The 22,141-nt window shown below is 33.3% G+C and overlaps 2 protein-coding genes across 2 annotated transcripts; one reads left to right on the top strand and one right to left on the bottom strand.

Annotated features, from left to right (window-relative positions):
• Positions 1-4,310: 4,310 nt before the first annotated feature.
• Positions 4,311-6,292, bottom strand: LOC126885450 (zinc finger MYM-type protein 5-like). Its single transcript, XM_050652021.1, has 3 exons — positions 6,139-6,292; positions 5,592-6,052; positions 4,311-4,331 (listed from the first exon to the last, which is right to left on the bottom strand). The coding sequence occupies exons 1-3, from the start codon at positions 6,290-6,292 to the stop codon at positions 4,311-4,313; spliced, it is 636 nt and encodes a 211-aa protein (XP_050507978.1).
• Positions 6,293-13,313: 7,021 nt separating this feature from the next.
• Positions 13,314-15,715, top strand: LOC126884322 (piggyBac transposable element-derived protein 4-like). Its single transcript, XM_050650261.1, has 2 exons — positions 13,314-15,227; positions 15,283-15,715. Exons 1-2 carry the CDS (start codon positions 13,561-13,563, stop codon positions 15,521-15,523), a joined length of 1,908 nt encoding a protein of 635 aa, XP_050506218.1. The 5' UTR covers positions 13,314-13,560; the 3' UTR covers positions 15,524-15,715.
• Positions 15,716-22,141: the final 6,426 nt, after the last annotated feature.

A 22,141-nucleotide genomic window follows, 5' to 3' on the forward strand; every position in this document is an offset into this window, starting at 1 on the left:
ACTGAACAAAACAAATAAGGGCCAGCACATACGGTGAAACGCAAATGTAACTAAACTGCAACCCTCAGTTACTTTTGAGTTTATGCCATAGACGTCTATGAGAAACCACATATGATGAAACCATTTTGACCGTTTCAAACCGACGATTTGAAACGCATACAGATCAGTTTCATTGATTGGCAGCCACAGACATATAATTGATATTCTTCTCAATGTACTATGTAGGGATGTATCTGTTACCGGCCAAAGCCGATTTCAGGACAAACTAGTTTGGCCTAGACCAAACTAGTTTGTCCTAACCGCCTTAGGATAAACTAGTTTGGCCTCGGCCATACTAGTTTATCCTATCGCGCGTAGGCCAAACTAGTTTATCCTGATATAAATAAACACACTTCAGGCCAAACTAGTTTATCCTGATATAATAAAGATTCACACTTCAGGATAAACTAGTACGGCCTTCTTCTTTTTCTTCTTCTTCTTCTTCTTCTTGTAGTGCCTATCCGTTTCGGATGTTGGCGACCATCATGGCAATATCTACTTTTCACACTGCTGCTCTGAAAAGACTTGTAGTGGTTGTGTTGAACCACGTACGTAGATTTTTCTAGTTATTTTTTAGATGCGTCTGTAAATACGATATGATGATTTTTAAAATAATTTTCTATGTCTGAATTAAACATCATATTTCTCGCGCGCGAAACGCGCGCATAATGCACCAACAACGCGCGTGTCAGACGCGCCTTATGCGCTATTTATGCGCGAGTTTTGCACGCCTTATGCGCGCGTTTTGCGCGCCTTACGTGCTCGTTTTGCGCTTTTTATGCGCGCCTTACGTGCGCGTTTTGGCGAACTTTATGCGCGCGTTTTGCGCACTTTATGCGCGCCGTTTGCGCACTTTATGCGCGCCTTACGTGCGCGTTTTGCAAACTTTACTCGCGCGTTGTGCGCACTTTATGCGCGCCTTACGTGCGCGTTTTGCGAACTTTATGCGCGAGTTTTGCGCACTTCATGGGCGCGTTATGCGCGCCTTACGTGCGTTTTGCGAACTTTATGCGCGCGTTTTGCGCACATTATGCGCTCGTTTTGGGCACTTTATCCGCGTTTTGCGCGCCTTACGTGCACGTTCTGCGCACCATATGCGCGCGTTCTGCGCGGTTTGCGCGATTTATACGCTAGTTTTGCGCGCGTTTTGCGCGTGAGAAATATTATGTTTAATTCAGACAGAAAATTATTTTAAAAATCGTCATATCGTATTTACAGACGCATCTAAAAAAAGGCTCTTTTCAGAGCAGCGGTGTGAAAAGTAGAGATTGGCCATGATGGTCGCCAACATCCGAAACGGATAGGCACTACAAGAAGAAAAAGAAGAAGGCCGTACTAGTTTATCCTGAAGTGTGAATCTTTATTATATCAGGATAAACTAGTTTGGCCTGAAGTGTGTTTATTTATATCAGGATAAACTAGTTTGGCCTAGGCCATACTAGTTTATCCTAAGGCGGTTAGGACAAACTAGTTTGGCCGAAATCGGGTTTGGCCGTTTTTTTAAAGTACCCACAACGACACAAAAACACGAAACCCGATAAAAACACAAGTTTCCTGCACACCGGGTTCAATGAAACTGAAATATATGCGTTTCAAACGGCCGGTCTGAAATGGTCCATATGGTTTCATCATGTGTGGTCTCTCATAGGCGTCTACTGCATAAACTCAAATGAAATTCAAAAGTAAGCGACAGTTTCAGTTTCGTTACATTTGCGTTTCACCGTATGTGGTGGGCCTTAAAGTTATTTAAGTATGAAATTTTATAAAATGTTTAAAACTATGGACATTACACTGATTTTGACGAACACACTTTTTAAAAAAATATATTAGGCGGCAAGTTTTTAATCATTTGAACAAACTTTTTTTTCTCACCCATTACATTACCCGCCGCACCCTTCCAAAGGATCCACTTCGCAGCGTAGTCGCCGGCGCTAGAAAATCGCCTGTTTCAGCCACTCTGTGGATCCACAGAGTAGCGCTGCAGCGTGGTCCGTGTGGTTTGGCTCTAATAGAAATAAGAACACGTCTGGAAAATGCATTTACTATTTTGATTTAAGTTTATTATGAGTATTTTTGTGTAGAATTTTATTTTTACATGGAATTGGCATTCAGGTAAGCTAGGTGGCTGAGCCAAAACCCACACACAAAGGGGAAACGACCGCTGCATGCCTGCAAAAGAGGTAGGGGGTTGGGAACAAAGGCAAAATACAAAATATGAAAATAGTTACAGTTAGGCATTTGTCATTTGTGTCTACACTCAACACTAAAGGCCGCGTCTCACCATCAAATAATTTGATCAAACAGTTTGAGCAAACTCCGGAAGTACGTCAAAGTGACGTCACAATTGAAGTTTTTTTGAAATTTTAAAAATCTGTGCTCTCACTATCAGTCTAGTTTGATCAAATTTTTTGTATTGAGTTGTCTAATTTGTTTGTACTTTATTTAAAATTAAAATTTTTCATTATTATCCACAATGAACACTCAAAATGTGACGTCACTAACTGTCACTTTCAGTTTGCTCAAACCAGTTTGATCAAATTATTTGATGGTGGGACGCGGCCTTAACACTGTCTATGCTGTGTTATGACGAAGACCAAGTATTTCTACAAGGACTAGGAACATGTACAATTAACCTTTTTATTTTGTTTGTGGTCAACTTACAAATAAAAAATTCATTTTGGTACTTCAATATTACTTAAATAGTACCTATGTATGTATATAGGTACATATTTACATAGAAGGTTTATAGCGCCTCCATAGAATATTCTAAAAAGGATATTCTTGGTATATACTAAAAAGAAGTGCGGTAGTACATTCTATAAGTATATAAATAGAACGTTTAAGTATACATATACTTTTTCTGAAAAGTATGTTTTATGAATATACTAAGAACATGAAATTGTTATGTGGGTAACTAACAGACCTGTATTTCAAAAAATTGAAAAATTCTTTATCGATTTGAAATAAATATTTTTGTGCAGATAAAGAATTAACTGAATACAAATATAATATATGTCTGAATAGGAAGAGAATCTAAATACAGATTTATAATATAATAGTAATAAAATATTTCCAAATGAATCAAGTTTTGTATCTTTTAGTGAGCATTAGTGAGCAAAGCAGTGCCGGCGCTAGGGTATCAGTCGCCCGCCTGCAAAACTAGCACAGGCGCCCCCCCCCCACACACATACTTGTACAATCCCAGCCTCGCGGAACATGTGTGTTCTAATGGAACATTGGGACCCACATGTCCGAAGATCAAACCGGTCGCACTCCGTAATGGAGTGGTACCTATCTGACCCCCAAGCTATACCACCACCCCTCCCCATCGCAGTACATAACGAGTGAGGAGGCTTTGTACTGAACATTACCTTGGATGCCCTTGATAATGGGACATCCTCTGCGTTACTTTATGTGGTTAAGCCACCTGATTTTAGGGATAGCTAGAACTTCTTTTCTCCCTATTAATGACTTTACTTTGGACTTGTGTCCTAAAAATGTGTGTTCCAGAGAGCAAGGCACCGATCTAAGTCGGTGTCTTAATGTTCGGACTGTGTGTGCTCGGTTACTCAACCGTCGAATTGGCAAAATAAGTTTTGTTCTCCTCGACGGCTGAGCGCCCGAAAGGTGTGGCCATCGAGCTCACGCCTATCGGTATGTGACCTCAATGCTCAACTTCCGCGAGTATGATCCATTTGACCTACCTGAAGGGTATTTAGTGTCTAAAGGGCGACTTGTCTGTGTTTGCTGTTGTGAAGTAAATAGTTTAAAAAAATGTATTCTCCTTGTTTTAATTTTTACAAAATTATCAATAAGATTATTAATATCTAATTTATTACATATATCATTTTCTATTGAAATTAATGCTAGACTATCAAGTCTCGTCTGTGTCATAGTTGTTCTTAAATACGTTTTAATTAAATTTAATTTTGAAAATGAGCGTTCGCCACTAGCTACGCTCACTGGAGCCGTTAATAAAATTCTTAAGGCTATTGCAAAATTTGGAAGAGATACATGATTTGAGATTATGAATTTTAAAATGTTTAATGGATTTTCTGGTATTGTCGTATGTGTACCCGTACTAAAAATATCTTTGTATATTAAAATTTCCTCGAAAAGTTCTATGGCGTTAATATCTTTGTTGTAACCGTGTGTAAAAATTATTTGTAAATTGTCGAAGTGTTTTCTTAAGTCTTCATTATTTATTTAAAACACATTGTATAGAAACCGAAAGGTATTAAAGTGATTTTTTAATAAGTCAAAACGTTCGTTTAGTGAACACAAAGCAGTATCTGTAAGGGTATAAAAAACGTTAACTTTAAATAGATCTTCGGGCGTTCTAGGTTGTTCGTCTGGGTGTTAGTAATCAAATTGACGTTTCTTTTTTCGCTGTCGAACTTTTAATACAGATTTGAATTTTGTTTCTCCATCTACATCTTTACTTAATTTTTTTGCATCCTCCAAAATTTTGTTATAATTTGTATCGTGACGATATTCAGAAACGTAAGTTTTTAAATTTTCAATAGATGTCATAACTAACGAAATATTTATATTTTTCTCTTGAATAGCTTTACTAACTGGATTAATTCTATTGAGTAAATCGTACCAAATTATTAAACCGCAAATAAATTTAAAATCTTTCATTTTGAGGCATAAAGTTTTTGCTTCATGTTTGATTTCATTATTAAAGTTATCACTATTTAAAATTTCTAAGAGAGCATCATAAATTTCTCCTAATTGATAACGTAAAGGCCGAATAGCATTGACTCTACTTTCCCAGCGCGTGTGGCTGATGGTTGCTTTAGAGTTAAATTTCTTATAAATTGTAGTAAAATATGCCAACGTTTTGGGGACGATGAAAAAAAGTTATATATTTCTTGAACCGTTGCAAAAAAACCTATTGTATCAGAATTTACTTTTGCAGCATCATTTACAGTTAAATTTAATGTGTGCGCAGCGCATGGAACAAAAAAGCCCGAGGATTTTTTGTTAAAATTAAATTTTGCAGCCCATTTTTTCTACCCCTCATATTTGCTCCGTTGTCGTATCCTTGACCACGCATATCGTCAATGGAAATATTCCATTTCTCTAATGTTGTTATTTTTTTTATATAAACCGCGGCCCGTTGAATCATCAATATCGATAAATTCTAAAAAATGTTCGTTGATCTTCACAATGTCATCTGCGTAAGAAACAAACCGTATGATTATTGTCATTTGTTCTGTTTTACTGGCATCTGGTGTACAGTCTAATATGATTGAATAATATTTACTTTCTTGAATGGAAGATAATATTTTATTTCTTATTTCATTTCCTAACATGTCGATTAATTCATTTTGTGTGTCTTTACTTAAGTAGTGGGTTCTGTGTTTTTTCGTAAGTACTCTGTCAATGTGTGTCTCCATAATCGGGTCAAATTTTCCAAACAATTCGACTAGTTTTAAAAAATTGCCATTATTTCCATCGTGTAATTTATCCGATGATCCACGAAAAGCCAAATTTTGTCCTCCCAAAAATTTTATTATTTCTATTAATCTGGTTAAGACATTTACTCCATGTTTCCTTTCCATGTCCGCTATAATTTGTTCTTGACAGTCAATGGTAGTTTTATTTTTTAATTCTCTTTCTAAGTCTTTCCATTTAAGAAAGTTTTTCATGTGATTTCTGCTTGTTTCGTGTCGATGTAAGGCCTTTGATAAGTTTCCCCAATCTTGAAATCCTTCGGTAAAATTGCTAGATTCTGGAGTCGCAAAAATCTTACAACAAAAGCAGAAAACAGAATCTAAAGATTGGGAATATAATAACCATGTTCTTAAAACAGTTTCCCCATTTTCCATTTTCCGGTTGAAATATGCATTGTTTAATTTTCGTCCTTTTGCATCCTTTTGATATTTAATCAGTTTAGTTTGAAGAGGTCCTTTTTCGATTAAAAGTACTCTGATTTTTTCAGTAACTTTTGGCCATTTCCCTATATCCTCTAAATCTTCCATTGATTCTGAAGATACTTTATGGTCTGTAACAATACATCAAAGTAAGTAAATGTGGATGGCTTCGATTCCCTCAATATATAAGTTTTTGTTAAAATTTTATTGGACTTACCGGAATAATCATCAACAAATTGTGTGGATGTGGATGTACCCGGTAAATTAGGCTCGGTTACAGTTTTGTTGGACTCACAATTATCATTGGGCAAAACATCACTTTTAAATTTTTTCAGAAATTGGCTAAGAGAACCAGATTGTTTTTTGGCCATTTCTTCTTTTTCGGCTTTTCTTTTTCTATTTTGCGTCCCAGATAACTTTTTTGGATTCCATTTTTATTTAACTACTAAATAAAAATAATAATTTCTCAAAATTACGCCCCTTCAGTAATAATAGTACTGAGTACTTACCAAATATAATTTTATAGGTACTAATTGAATGCACATGCACTGAAATGTTCTTTTTATCGCACAGTAAACTGAAAAACTATTTTCACATAGAACACCTACCTATACTAAATTAAAAGTGCTTTGAACTAAATTTTATATACTTACACTGTTTATTTTAAAAATATTGTGCTTATATGGGATCAATACTTAACTCGATAAGTTATTAATAGTGATTAAAAGTAATACATAATACTTAAATTAGACAAGAAAACAGTTTCAGAACCTTGTTTAGTTGACTACAAATCAAACCTTTTCTCTCGTAACTGCTGATACAAGAAATAAATGCTGAATAAAGTAAACAAAACGTGAGTATAGGGCTGCTTTATCCATTAGGCAATATAGGCAGCTGCCTAGGGCGGCAAATTGTGAGAGGGCGGCACAGGGGCTTGAAATTTTGATTGGGGGGGGGGGGCAAGCATTATATAATATACAATACATTATATTATATGATGTAATAATGAAAACTGAAAGTATTTTTTGTAAATTTCAGTCATTTTCAGTTTCAGGGGAGGGGGCAACTGCCTCCCCTAACCCTATCAAATGACGCCCCTGGGGCGGCAAAAATACTGTACAAAAAATATTTGTATTTTAAAATTAAAATCGAATAACAAATATGTATATTCATCATTCATCCAGCAATGAAATAGAAGTGGGCGTTCGTTTCTAAATAAAAGAAATTGCATTCATATCAAAAATAAAACAAACATAGCATTATGTTATCTTAAACCTAACACTATTCATCCAAAAAGAACGGAAGTCATAAATTTAGTGATTATTGGGCCGCCAGAAGCTCCGCAAACACGGTGAATTGACTGAAAACATCAATATTGCACATATTGCAGAAACTAAAGATTACCAGTAGGAAATCGAGTTAGAGTTGGGATTTTCAAACTGTATTATTACAAGGAGATAACATTCGTGTCGTCGCACTGATATAATACTCCAGCCAGGGAAATAAGCAAGAAATAGACCATGTTCGGGACAATGAAATTAATATCAAGGTAGCTGACTACTTTTTTAGTTATTGTGGACTTGACCTATAGGATGAAAACCTTCATGTTTCCTGCCTAGAGATCGTGTTTTTTAATTATTAACAATTTGGTGCAATCAATGCGATTTTTTCCATATTTTGCACTCAATTAAAAAGCTAAATAGTTGACATAAAATTACAAAATTTATTTTTTTAGAACATTGAAAAACCTTCACAATGGCGATTTTTGAAAGTCAAAAAGTTAATTTGTTGCTTAGTAAACTGCAAAATAACTGAAAATCGTTATTTATTTTCCTAAAACTAACTTAGAACTGTAGTGTTTCGCTTTACTCAAAGTTGTGTATTGGGGTACATAACAAACTCCCAAAATTTGAGACCGATCCATTAATCAGTTTAAAAGTTAGGTATTCTATTTTTTTATCCCATATACCTTTGTTTTGCAATAACAAATGACAGAAAATAATGAAGATAGGACAATTCTGCGTATGCCAAATGAAAGTAGAAAAGTGATCCTATCAAAATGTATTAAGAAAAGATAAAAAATTATATAATATAGTAAAAAATACTAGTTTATAAACATTTACAAAACATCTTCTTACATAGGTATTCGGAAAGATGATATTTTACTCGAATTTTTAAAAATGTAGTTCAAATGATGATTAGTCATAGTAAGTGAAGGGGGAGCTTCTGCGTTGATTGCACTAAATTGTTAATAATTAAAAAACGAACGCGAACTCTAGGCAGGAAACGTGTAGGTTTTCATCCTATAGGTCAACAATTAAAACAGTTGTCAGCTACCTGGCGGGAGCCGAAAAATGCACGAGTTCAAAAACTAAAAAAGCAACTTAAAACTACTACCATTTTCTATATCTTGGGATCTACTCAATCAATTTTGATATTTCTTCTTTTAATTTGTATGTACTTTTGTGTAAATTACAAATATGCAATTTGTCTAGACATTTATTAATTAATAAACAGTCTAATTTTTTAAACAATTTTTGAAAAAATAATATTTTCTCAAAAATCCATTTTTTGTAATGATACTATCATTATTAATCATAGAAAAAGTTAAGGTATATTTTAATGAATAAATTATGTTCAATAAATTATTATTTAATAAAAATAATTTATTTATTAAAATATAGGTACTTTAACTTTTTCTATGATCATTAATAGTATGATAGAATTGATTAAAAAAATGACATAACCCAGACATCCAAAGTGAAAGTTATCCTCCAACACCAAATTGTTCTATATCGTCCATATAATGTTCAGAAAAAAGTCACACCTTTTTGAGCGTCGGGTTTGGGGGGAGAGGGGGGATAAGTCGGTAAATTCGTAGTTTTTTACGTTTTTCGTCAATATTTCTAAAACTATGAGGTTTAGCATGAACAACCTTTTATACAAAAATGTTCTACAATAAATTTGAAATAAAAAATGCCCCTATACATAATCCTTCTAAAATGAACGATTCCAAAGTTACGGAGGTAGTATAGTATAATCGGTCCAAAAAAAGGCCTAACCTAGACATCCAAAGTAAAAGTTTTCCTCCAACACCAAATTGCTCTATATGATCCACATATTGTTCAGTAAAAAGTTACACCATTTTGAGCGTCCGGTTTGGGGGGGGGGGGGGAGATGAGGGAGAAGTCGGTAAATTAGTTATTTCTTTACGTTCGTCAATATTTCTAAAACTTTGTTTAAGCGTAAACAATGTTATATAAAAAAACGTTCTACATAAAATTTAAAACAAAAATTGTCCTATCCTTAATTGTTATAAAATCAACGGTTCCAGAGTTACGGAGGGTGAAATGTGGAGGTTTTCGATACTTTTTATATACCTTGGGCAATTGAAGATGATTTTGGGTGGTGAGGTTGACGTTTCTTCAAGGGCTTATCACTAACATACCATCGGCCACTGAAATAGCAAATCATGTTAAAGAAAATTTCTTTCAATCAGTAAAAATATTATAAATTGCTCAAAAAATATAAAAAGTATCGAAAACCTCCACTTTTCACCCTCCGTAACTGTGGAATCGTTGATTTTATAACAATTATGCATAGGACCTTTTTTGTTTTAAATTTAATGTAGAACATTTTTGTATAGAACATTAGAGCATATTTTTAGAAATATTGACGAATAACATAAAAAACTAATAATTTACCGATTTCTCCCCTATTTACCCCCCAAACCGGACGCTCAAAATGGTGTAACTCTTTACTGAATAATATCTGGACCATATAGAACAATTTGGTGTTGGAGGAAAACTTTTACTTTTAATGTCTGGGTTAATTAGGCCTTTTTTGGACCAATTATACTATACTACCTCCATAACTTTGGAACCGTTCATTTTAGACGGATTTTGCAGAGGACCTTTTTTGTTTCAAATTTAATGTAGAACATTTTTGTATAGATGGTTGTTCATGTTAAACCTCATAGTTTTAGAAATATTGACGAAAAACTAAAAAAACTACGAATTTACCGATTTCTCCCCCCTCTCCCCCCTAAACCCGACGCTCAAAATGTTGTGACTTTTTTCTGAACATTATGTAGACCATATAGAACAATTTGTTGTTGGAGGATAACTTTCACTTTGGATGTCTGGGTTTGGATCTAGTTATACCATACTATATGATATGATTAAGAAAATAGGTATTTGGAAAAAAATAATTTTTTCAAGAAATGTTTAAACAAATTAGACCCTTTATTAATTAATACATTTATAATAAAATTGCATATATGTATGTAATGTTTGTAGAAATTACATACAAATTAAATAGTTAATAATTAAAAAAAACGGACGTGAACTCTAGACAGGACACGGGTAGGTTTTCTTGCTATAGGTCTACAATAATTAAAAAAGAAGTCAGCTACCTGAATATTTCAGTTATTATGAAAATGATGTAACAGTGTGAAATAGCTTCAGTGAAATAACAGTTAAAAAATAACGGCTACTGCTATCGCAACACATTCCTATCTTATACTAGTGCAAATTGCAAATTATACATAATCATAATTTTTCATTTTTATGTAAAACATTCTGTGTTTATTTTCACCGGTCAAAAGTGAATTCATACCATACTGTGATCAGTGTGATTGTTGTTCTTCTCACTTGTGTAAAATATTATTTTTTATAAATTTTATGTTCCTCATTTTAATATATTTCCAAACAATACATTTCTTATTTAAGGGACCCTTCAAGTATTACGTAACGCAGGTTAGGGGGGGTCAAAAATCTTCAAAAATCGCGTTACATAATACTTGAACGCTCCCTAAATAAAAAATTCTGCTTGCATTTTTTTTTTCGCAAAAATGGTACATGTTTGAAGGGCGGCTACTAGAGAATTGCCTAGGGCGGCAATTGACCTAAACGCGGCCCTGCGTGAGTATAGTGTGGAGTTATTTGGGTTCTGAAATATAATATCTTTGACGGCTCTGTTTTGACCAATAAATTAGGTATATTACTGTTTACATGGTAGGAATTCTATGGTTGCATATTTGATTATTTACGTGTGTGATATACGAAAATAACAGACACAGATTAAGATTACTGATTATGAGGAATTTAAATCACACTTAAAAAATTAATTTCTCTATTTTAGTATTTTTGACACCAGGAAAAAGCTCATTTTGGCGCCCCCCAAGCGGGGGCGCCCGCCTGCAATGCATCCGTTGCAGGCCCGTTATCGCCGGCCCTGAGCAAAGGTATAAGAGGATCATCGATTATGTTATGTTATGTTATGTAGTGAGCATTTACCATTAGGTACATTATGTATTAGGTACATTATAAAACTAAAAAAACACCTAAAATTAACACAACTCAAAGTTAAAACAGCAACAAAGGCAAACAAACAACAGCAGGTAAAACGATACAAAAATTATATCGAATGATCTAATCTGAATATTCGAAATTTTCGAAAATTAGAATTTGTAAAACTTCATCTAATACCCCCTACCTTAATAATACAGAAGACTGCCGATCCAGAGCGAACTTAACCGATTGTAAGTTCGAAAACTTGGCATCAATGTCGGTTTTAGAGAATAAAATTTCGTGAATAATAAAATATGACGTAGGTGCTGCCATTTACTCAAAGAATTGTTAAACGTTAGTTCGCTTAACTCTTACACATTTTAGCTGCAGCGTGCTAATACCCCCTTAAGAAATTTTATAATTTATTTTTTATAACCAAGCTAACAAATCTAAAACATATCATAGAATTGGGTAAAAATGAGTTCCTATGTACTTATTTAAAAACTCATTTATTTAGAAAAAGATCCATAACTTACAATAAAGAAGTGATCTTCGCAAGAGCTTGCTTTTTATTGATAGGTACATACTTCTTTTTTATGTTTCTTTTTACGATTTAAATTAGCTGGAACTGTAATCAAAATCTTGTCAGAATTGTTTTTAGAGGTATTTACACACCAAGGAATAAAACGCTACGTATTTGGTTTCATTTTACTAATTAAATACGTAAAGAACTGCACACATTCAAATACACTTCGTAAATAAGTATACAAAACTAGTCGTCGATCAAAGACGATACGACTGATGACGTCACAGACCGTAGCCTCGCTGCAGGGTACCGTTTTTCTTTCTTCCAAGAAAATCAACATTATGAATTCATTTATTTTAAAAAATATACATTTTTAAACAGTTTTATGATTGCTACGTTTTTATATACGCTCTGAGCTTCGCTGGTGTCGCTCCTAGCGGTTACTAATTCAACTTTTACCGGTAATTTTTAAATTTATTATTTAATTGTTATCGCTTAATATTTACAACGCAAAAATGTAATTAAATTGTAATCGATTTTTTTAAGATTTTTCTGATCATTTTGACGTTCTATAGGGCTTTTTATCGATTGTCATTTGTTTCGAGCTTCTGTCATGTGTCACATAATATTAATATATCTACGTCATACGTCTTTGGTTTGTATCATTGGTATATGCCAATAACGTATGACGTAGACATATTAATATTATGTGACACATGGCAGAAGCTCGAAACAAATGACTGTGAATGAAAAACCCTATTGATAAAATATCAATTTCTTACTTCGGATAGGTACTTTGACAATAATCGTGTAGATGGCGCTAAGATTATAATAGATTATTTAAAATTAGATATTACGGAACATTAAAAAAACTTAAATTCAGTATTTAAAACGTAAGTATATTTAAGGTAAAAATATATACGACAGCTTTGACCAACTAATATTGTTTATAATTAATGTTTTTAATTTTAATTTTAAATTAATCACTTTGACATTTTATGTCAAATTTCCGGTAAACGTTTACAAACTTGTCACTACTGGCGTTCGCGAATTTGTAAATATCCCCTCTACGTACGAGCTCACAGCGTATACCTTATAATCTATTGAATTTAACTATATTTAAAAATTAGTAAACATCCCTATTGTAATAAATTATAAAATAACATTTTAAACTTTAATATTGTCAACATTTGGTTCTTATTAGTTACATAATGATTGTTTTATGCTTTAAGATATAATATCATAATATTTTAACCCTTACAACCACCCTTGTTGGAGCTATATATAAAAAATTGACTTATCCCAAAAGAATAATTTCGGCTTGTATCGATTTACATAAAAATTTGAGATTAGGATCATCTCACTCTCTACTTCATATTCTATATCATCGGTGATATCAGGCTCAAGGGCGTTGATTATTTTTAGGGTTGTAAACTACCCCTTATTGTTAAAAATTATATACAAACATTGTAAACTTTAATATGAGTAAAATTTACTTTTAATTGGTTAAATAATGATTGTTTTATGCGAACGGATATAACATCACATTTCAACCCTTAAATACCACCCTTAACCCTTTCTTTACCAGCGCCGTATATATACGGCAACAACTAGATGGGCTCTCAGTCCCACCGCCGTATTTATACGTTCGCCGGTGAAATTGTTTTAAATTCTAGGACAATATACAGGCGACACTTTTTATTTTTTGGTCACATTTTAAACCCACCGTCACATTTATACGGCAGTCTAAACAAGTCTGTACGCTCAGTGCCGTAATAATTCGTTCATATAAACGTGCTATCAGAACCACCGCCGCAAATATATGGCATCAGCAAAGAATATCGATGGAGCCCGATTCAACACGAGTTATTGGATACCGGCACCGCCGGTCGGTTATATTGAACAGTGCAACGTGCCAAGCCAAGCGGTAAGGAAAGTAAATAAAATGGCGTGTAGTTCGAATACGTCGCGGAAGAGAAAACGTGAGAAAACTAAAGTTAGTATGTGTGGCCTTGCGGAGGCCGATATCGATAGAATACTAGATTGTCTAGATTCGGATGAAGATCCCTACATTGACAGTGGAAGTGAATTTCAACCTACTGACAGTGAAGCTAGTAGCGAAGAAGAGATTGATCACATGTTGTGCACCGAAAACCACAGCGACAGTGAGGATGAGATAAATGAAATGGCGGCCAATGATGAACAGAAAGAAGCACAAGCGGTAAGGAATGCTTTACCTGAAAACTTTAGCGTGAACTGGACAAAAGGCAAGTTTATTCCTCAAATACATAATTTTGACGATAAAACTGCTGGTGCTTGTTTAGAAAACACGGAAGTTCCATTCAGTGAATTGGATTATTTTCTATTATTTATGAATGATGAGGTAGTGAACATGATTATAACGCAGACTAATAAATATGCTTTAGAACAGACACATTTGAATACAAAAATAACTTGGACAGCAATGACTAAAGAAGATTTCTTTACTTTTATTGCTGTTCTTTTCCTTGCTGCTCGTCATCGAAAAAACAAACTTGTCGAAAATTGGTCGACAGATGAATTGTTGTACACTCCAATATTTGGAAAAGTTATGTCCAGAAACCGCTTTCAAATTATATTACGCATGTTACATTTTGCAGATAATGCCCAACAAATTAAAGGCGACTCTTTCCATAAGTTACGAGGAATTTTCGAAAAGATGAAAAATACATTTGCTCAGAGATTTTCTCCATTCCAGAACTTAGTAATTGATGAGAGTTTAATGCTTTTTAAAGGACGCCTGCTTTTCAAGCAGTTTATAAGGACAAAACGTCATCGTTTTGGCATTAAACTATTTCTTTTGTGCGACTGTGAGACAGGATACGTTTTAAATTTTATCGTATATACAGGCTCCAAAACGGAAATAGAGCTATACAAGGATCTGGGGATATCAGGGTCAGTTGTAACAACACTTATGAAGTCTTATTTAGATAAAGGCCACTCTCTATTCACGGATAACTGGTATACCTCTCCAACGCTTTCTACCTATTTATTTGAACACAAAACAAATACATGTGGTACCGTTAGAACTAACAGAAAACAAATGCCTGATTTATCGGGTAAATTAGAAAAAGGCGAAACAAAATCGATGGTTAGCGATAATATGTTAGCCGTTAGATGGAAAGATCGCAGAGACGTTAATATGTTGACAACTTTTCATAAAGATCAAATGATAAATGTAAATAAAACAAACATGAAGACAGGGGAATCTGTGAAGAAACCGGAATGTGTCGTCCACTACAACCAAAATATGGGAGCAGTAGACAGAACGGATATGATGCTAAGTTCCACAGAATGCGTTAGAAAAACATTAAAGTGGTACAAGAAACTATTCTTTCACATTCTTGATCTATGTGTCCTGAACAGTCATGCATTATTCCTTATGCAAAATCCAGGGCAGTTGCCCTTGGCAGATTTCCAATTGAGGCTAACTCGACAGCTGCTTGAAAGGTAATTTTGTGAGAGACTATAAATTTATTTTATTTACGAAAATCTTTTGTTACAGTTATAATGTACCAAAAACCATACCCAGGACGTTGAATACATCAAAACATCAGCGTCTGACGGGGCGACATTTTCCGGCTATGGTACCAAATAAAAAAGTTCGAAGATGTATTGTTTGTTCACAGTCTAAAATTCGTGACCAAAAAAAGAGGCGAGATTCAAGATATATGTGCAATGAATGCGACGTGGGTCTATGTGTTTTTCCTTGCTTCGAAGAATATCACACAAAAGAAATGTATTAAAATGTATATTCTTATAATAAAATATACAAGCTGAATCAATTATTTCATATCAATAGTATTTATTATCTCCTCATAAAACAACTCTTGATCTATTTTCTATAATGCCGTATATATATGGCACTGGGGCTCATGACATTTTAAAAACTCTGGTTCTGGCAGTACTACATAGGTATTGACGACCGGTAAAGAAAGGGTTAATAATATTGCAATTTTTATAAGTAGATAATTTAATGGATCTATACAGAAAAAAAAAGTAGAATTAAAGAATTACAAAAACATTTATTTACATGAAAATACGAATTTACAAATATGTACAATTGTACAAATACAAATAGTTTTTTAGTGATCTTCCAGTATACAAACCAGTTCTGTATTAGCAGACTATTCGAATTTTTCGAAAAAAAAAAATTTCGGTTTATAAAAATAGAGCTCCTTTATTTTTAGCGATAAAAAGTTTTCCAAAAATGATTTTGTAGGATTTTTGAAGAGCTATAAGACTATTTAAATTAAATTCCGTTAGATCCCTTAGTTTTTAATTGGGGTAGGTTTAAAGAGCTCGATAAGGGGGTGTTTGCTCGTAAATAGAGGTTTTAAACAGCTATATCTCGCTAACTATTTACTTTAATGAAAATATATGCACAAGAAAATTTTAGTTATTAAAAAGCTACAATTTAGTAGTTTTCGTATCATTTTTTCGTATCTCCAGTATTTTCGGAGATATTTTGAAGAAAAAGGTGAAAAATACGAAATTTCAAAAAATTAATTTTTTTTAAACTCAATTTTTCTAAAATTAGGCCTGTTAAATGGATCAAACTTCTAAGTGTATTGATAATACAAATATAAAAGGAATTACAGAAAGGTATAGACCAAATTTTAATTAGAAAGGTAGTTAGGGGGTTGTTTTCACTGATTTTTTCATAAAGAAAAGCAGGTACCGTCTTTTTTTTATCATAAGTCACTCAATTTTTATGTTAGAAAATTTTTATTTTTTTTAAAGGTCTAATGGTATCCTTGAAAAAAGATTATCTACGTTTTCCTCGCAAAATGCAAAGTTTTACCGTTATTTGGCTTTGAATATTTCAAATTATGCATTTGATGAAAAAAGCTAACCTTTAACATGCCGTATCTCGATTTGTATTGGTCTTAAAAATATTATAGAAAAAGAATTTGGTTTGTGTTACTAAAAGACACAATTTCTATAGATACAGTTTTTTTTCTATTAAATGCATATTTTTCGAGTTATTCTCAAAAAACTCTAAAAAAGTAGATTTTTTCGTCGAAAAACTGTTACTTTCAATCGCGCACAACTCGAAAATATTAGTTTTACGAAGAAAATGTAAAAACATTATTGTCTTAGAATTACGTTTTACATTGATTTACATGGTTAAAATTTAATAAAAAATTCCCAGCCCCGAGATGGGGTGGCAACCACATGATACATGAGAGATACATGTAAACAACAATTTTACTTGTTAATGGTGTTCAAAACGTATCTACTATAGTTCCATAGTAACAGTATATTATTAAATTCACCTGATCACCTTTTCTCTTTTCTCGATTATTCTTATTATATAGTATATAAATTATTATAATCACTGAATACATAGTGAAAAAATAATCCTATTAATTAAATTAATGAATAATTTACGCCATTATACAAGTAACTGTTATCCAAAAATATTCAACAATTAACCAAATAGCCATCTCGTTCGTTGCTCTAGTGAGGACATCGCTGTCAACTACTGTTTACATTTAGTGCATAAGCCATGCGAATAAACTGTAGCAACAATATTATTACATCGAGGTTGTTAAAGAATGAGGCTATAACATATTAAAAAATCACTTAAATCGGACAACATCCACTGCTGGACATAGGCCTTCCCTGTTTGTCTATAAAGTGTTCTAACTTGTGCTTTCTGTATCCAGTTTTTGTTGTCTTTCGTAAGTCGTCTTGCCATCGTGTTGGTGGTCTTCTTCTGCTAAGTTTATCGGCTCTTGGTCTCCATTCAACTAGTTTGCGAGTCTATCTTCCGTCGTTCATTCTGGCAACGTGTCCAACCCATTTCCACTTTAAGTTACAACTTCTTTCAATGACGTCTATGATTTTGGTCTTAGCTCGTAGATCTTCGTTTCTAATCCTGTCTCGTAGGGTGGTCCCTATCATTGACCGCTTCATTCTTCTTTGCGCAACTCTTAGTTTTTGTGCGTTTTTCTTTGTGAGCGATAATGTTTCTGCACCATAGGGTCATCACCGGTAGCACGCATTGGTCGAAAACTTTTATTAGCTGGAATGTCACTCTTAAAAACGTTCCTAAGAGCTCCGTAAGCTGCCCATCCTTGTATTATTCTTCTGGATACTTCGTCTGTTTGATTGTCCCTACCTATCCTAATTTCGTGACCCAGATATATATATTTGTCTACCAGTTCTATTTGTTCATTTTGTATTTCAAAGTGTTTACTTGGTACTAAGTTCGTCATATATTTTGTTTTTATTATATTCATTTTTAAGTCTATTTTGTGACAGGCTGTACTAAGTTCTTCCAACATTTTCTTTATTTATCCCAAATCGTCTGCAATCAAGACTATATTGTCTGCGTAGCCTAGGTGGTGTAGCATCTCTCCGTCCACATTTATTCCTTTGTCAACCCTTCCGAGGGTTTTGATCGCTTTTTCTAGAGCTGATATAAAAAGTTTAGGTGACAACGTATCACCTTGTCGGATTAATCTTTGGATTTTTATTTGGTTGCTGTTAGCATGTAGTTATATCGAGCTTGTCGCATTTTTATATAGGTATATTACATATTAGCCTCGAATATCGGCTATCAATGCGGCTCTCGTTTGGTGCTTCTATAACACTGTCGAGTTCTACTGAATCGAACGCTTTGTGGAAATCTACGAATGTTAAAACTAAGGGCTTGTTATATTCTATGGATTTTTCGATGAGTTGTTTTATTGTTTGGAGGTGATCGTTGGTTCCAAAGTTTGCTCTGAATGCAGCTTGTTCTCTACTTTGATATAGGTCTAATTTCTTGTCTAAACTTATGGTGATTACTTTCGTGAAAAATTTATAAAGATGGTTTAACAGACTGATTGGTCGGTAATTTTCCAGATCAGTTTTTTCTCCTTTTTTGTACAGAAGAATTGTTTTGGCTCTATTCCATTCAGATGGTATGGATTTCTCTGCCAAACATAGATTAAAGAGATCTTTTATTTTTCTCATTAGAGCTTCACCTCCATTCTTAACAGCCTCGATCACTATTTCATCATCTCCTGGTGTTTTATTGGATTTCATTTTATTCATCGCTTGTCTAATTTCACTGAGAGATATTTCTGGCATAAGTTCAGAGCCTTAATTTAATATTGTTTTGCTTATTGCATCTTTTAGCTGTGTTTGGTTCATCCGTCTGATTTTTTGAAGTTCTCCATAGATGTCTTCTACTATTGTTAAAAGCTCCTCTCTATTTGTTGTTATTTCACCCTTTTTGTTTTTTAATTTAATAATCTGACTTTTTCCATTATTCAGTTTTCTTCGCAGACTTTTTAGGCCTTAAAATTATTTTCTATGGTTTGTTCGATTTTTAGTGTATTATACTTTCTTAAGTCTTTTGTTATCGCTTTCTTGACTTCTCTGTTTATTTTTCTTTTTTCTTCTCCATTTGGATAATTTCTTTCTGTAATAAGATTTCTTTGTTTCATTAAATTCCTTGTGTCAGTACTAAGTACCGATTTGACGTGTCGAAAATGACCCATCTTGGACCCTCCAATTTCTTGGAGAAGTATATTTTTTCTACTTTTTTTCCAATTAGCTGTCACAAATTCGTTGCGTTTGTTAGGAATTACATGTTATATTGTAGGTATGTGTGTAGTGTTGGAAGAGACCTATAGTAGGTAGTGTGTAGTATAAAGTGTTTAGAGCGCACATTGTTCAGGGTCGCGCAAGCGCAATATGTAGTTGGTACAGAGACATGAAGGAGTACACATCGAACATGGCAACGTGAAGCATCGCATAGTATAACGTAGTTAGAATATAGAAGTTAGAATGTAGTTTATAGGAAATAAAGTTATTTGAAATTAAAGCTGTTGACATTAATAACTCGATCCACAATCATCCCTCTTAACATATGGTAGCAGAGGTCTGTGGTTTGAAGAAAAAGGAAGCTATTGCAGTTTATAACAAAAAGCCGGTAGATAAGTGTTTTCCCGCTAAAAAATAGAAAAAGTCGGTAGAAGTTTTTCCAGTGTGTGAAGAAAAGAACAAATGATACAAAACGGCTTGTAGTAGTAATAGTGATTTTAAAATACCAGTGTTTGATGGTGAAAATTACAAAATGTGATAGAAACGTGTTATGTTATTCTTGAAAATGAAAAAATGTGATGAAGTTGTAACGAGAATGAAAATGGCAGGCGATGTAGATTATGAAGAACATGACTTGAAAGCAATGAATTATATCTGTGGTGCAATTTCTGATAGACAAATGGAATATATTGATGATAAAACTTCGGCGTATGAAATTATTAAAAAGTTTGATAACTTGTATTTAAAGGAGTCGACGGCTTTGCAGATAGTTTGCAGAAATAATTTAGAAAAATTGTAATTCAAAAATTATTCAGATAGTGCGACGTTTTTAAGTGATTTTGAAAAATCTGTGAACGAGTTAAAAAGTGCAGGAGCCACCGTAAAGGCCGCGTCTCACCATCAAATAATTTGATCAAACAGTTTGAGCAAACTTGACGTACTTGAGGAAGTACGTCAAAGTGACGTCACAATTGCAGTTTTTTTGAAATTCTAAAAATCTGTGCTCTCACTATCAGTCTAGTTTGATCAAATTTTTTGTATTGAGTTGTCTAACTTGTTTGTACTTTATTTAAAATTAAAATTTTTCATTATTATCCACAATGAACACTCAGGATGTGACGTCACTAACTGTCACTTTCAGTTTGCTCAAACCAGTTTGATCAAATTATTTGATGGTGGGACGCGGTCTTAAGTGAACAAGAAATATTGAATTATTTGTTAAATAATTTTCCGGAAAGTTATAGTTATATTGGAGACTTAATAGATACGCTAAAGAAAGAAGATCAAAATGCAGACTACGTGATAAATAAGATTAAGATGGCCGAATTGAAAAATCAAAGAGAAGATAATTTTGGAAGAAAATCGAGTACGTTTATGGTGAATAAAAGTCAGCAGGAACGAGCATGTTTCTAGTGCGGCAATGTTGGGCACGTAAAAAAAGATTGCAGGTATGGACATTATGGCGGACAAACGACAAACAGCAGAAACCATGGAACCTCGTGGACACGTGGTGGTACGAGAGGTCGACAAGAAGCAGGAAGAGGATATTACCTACGTCATGGGACGTGGCTACTCACGAGGCCAGCGCACAAGCACAGGACAGCGTGGTGAGTGTGTAGGCAACACACAACATTTCAACCGACAAGGACAGAAGAATGAAGTTGACAGAAACAGCGCTGGGTTGCCAAGCATAGCACATGATGCGCCGTCTGTTGCGCAGAATACAGACATTGTAAGTACAGCTGATTGTAATGAAATTAAATGGCTTTTAGATTTTGGTTGTACAGATCATATTATTAACGATGACAGATATTTTGATAAATATAAATTGCTTAAAGATCCAATCAATGTTTATTTAGGGGATAATAGAGTTGTAAAAGCTACTAAAATTGGTAATGTTTTAAGTTATTTTGATGTTTTTGGTAAAAAGAATTTAGTAGATATGAAAAATGTATTTTATGTTAAAGATATGAAGTCAAATTTGATAAGTTATAGTAAAATAACTGAAAATAATAAGATTATTTCTCAAGGTAATATGTCTAAAGTTTTTGATCAGTTTGATAATATGACAGCAATACCATTAAATCGTAATGGTTTGTATTTTTTGAAAAGTAAATTGAAATCAGTTGAGCTATGTGTAAATATTTTAAATAGAAGTATGAATAATATGAGTCAGAAGGAAAAATGGCATCGTTTATTAGGTCATGTAAATTTTAAATATTTGATTACTTTGTGTAAAGATAAATTATTGGATGGTGTTCCAAATGAAGTAGAATCTGAATTTATGAAGTGTGCAACTTGTATTGAAAATAAAATGCACAATATTTCTTTTAAAAATAATGGAGAAAAGGCTAAAGATGTTTTACAAATTATTCATACTGACTTATGCGGTCAATTTCAGACAGAGGGTTTTAATGGTGAAAGATACTTTGTTTCTTTTATTGATGATTATAGTAAAATTGCCAAAACATATGTAATGAAATCAAAAGCAGAAGAATATGATTGTGTTATTGAATATACGAATGAATGTGAAAATTTAACTGGAAAGAAAATAAAGATTTTACGATGTGATAACGATAAAAAATATTTAAATGGTAGGATTTATGCATTTGCAAAGGAAAAAGGGATTAAGATTGATCCTTGTCCTCCATATGTATGTAGGTTTTCTTTTAAAGACAATCGTAATAAAAGTCCGTTTGATGTTTAAAAGTTTTAATTAATAAAATAGATGACTAAATTATTGTTACTATTAAATGATCGAAATGTAAAAGTGTAAAAGTGTACTTTGCGACCAAAATTCTACGTGTTCTTATTTTTTCCAA

Source organism: Diabrotica virgifera, chromosome 5 (genome assembly GCF_917563875.1).
Source record: "Diabrotica virgifera virgifera chromosome 5, PGI_DIABVI_V3a".
Classification (NCBI taxonomy): Eukaryota; Metazoa; Arthropoda; class Insecta; order Coleoptera; family Chrysomelidae; genus Diabrotica; species Diabrotica virgifera.

Excerpts from the sequence above, each read along its gene's own strand:
- LOC126885450 (XM_050652021.1), bottom strand. The coding sequence starts at position 6,292 with ATGGCCAAAAAACAATCTGGTTCTCTTAGCCAATTTCTGAAAAAATTT. Across the intron at positions 6,053-6,138 it reads ATTTGTTGATGATTATTCCG|ACCATAAAGTATCTTCAGAA; the intron begins GTAAGTCCAATA and ends GTATTGTTACAG. Across the intron at positions 4,332-5,591 it reads ACATGGAAAGGAAACATGGA|ATACTGCTTTGTGTTCACTA; the intron begins GTAAATGTCTTA and ends ATACCCTTACAG.
- LOC126884322 (XM_050650261.1), top strand. The coding sequence starts at position 13,561 with ATGGCATCAGCAAAGAATATCGATGGAGCCCGATTCAACACGAGTTAT. Across the intron at positions 15,228-15,282 it reads ACTCGACAGCTGCTTGAAAG|TTATAATGTACCAAAAACCA; the intron begins GTAATTTTGTGA and ends CTTTTGTTACAG.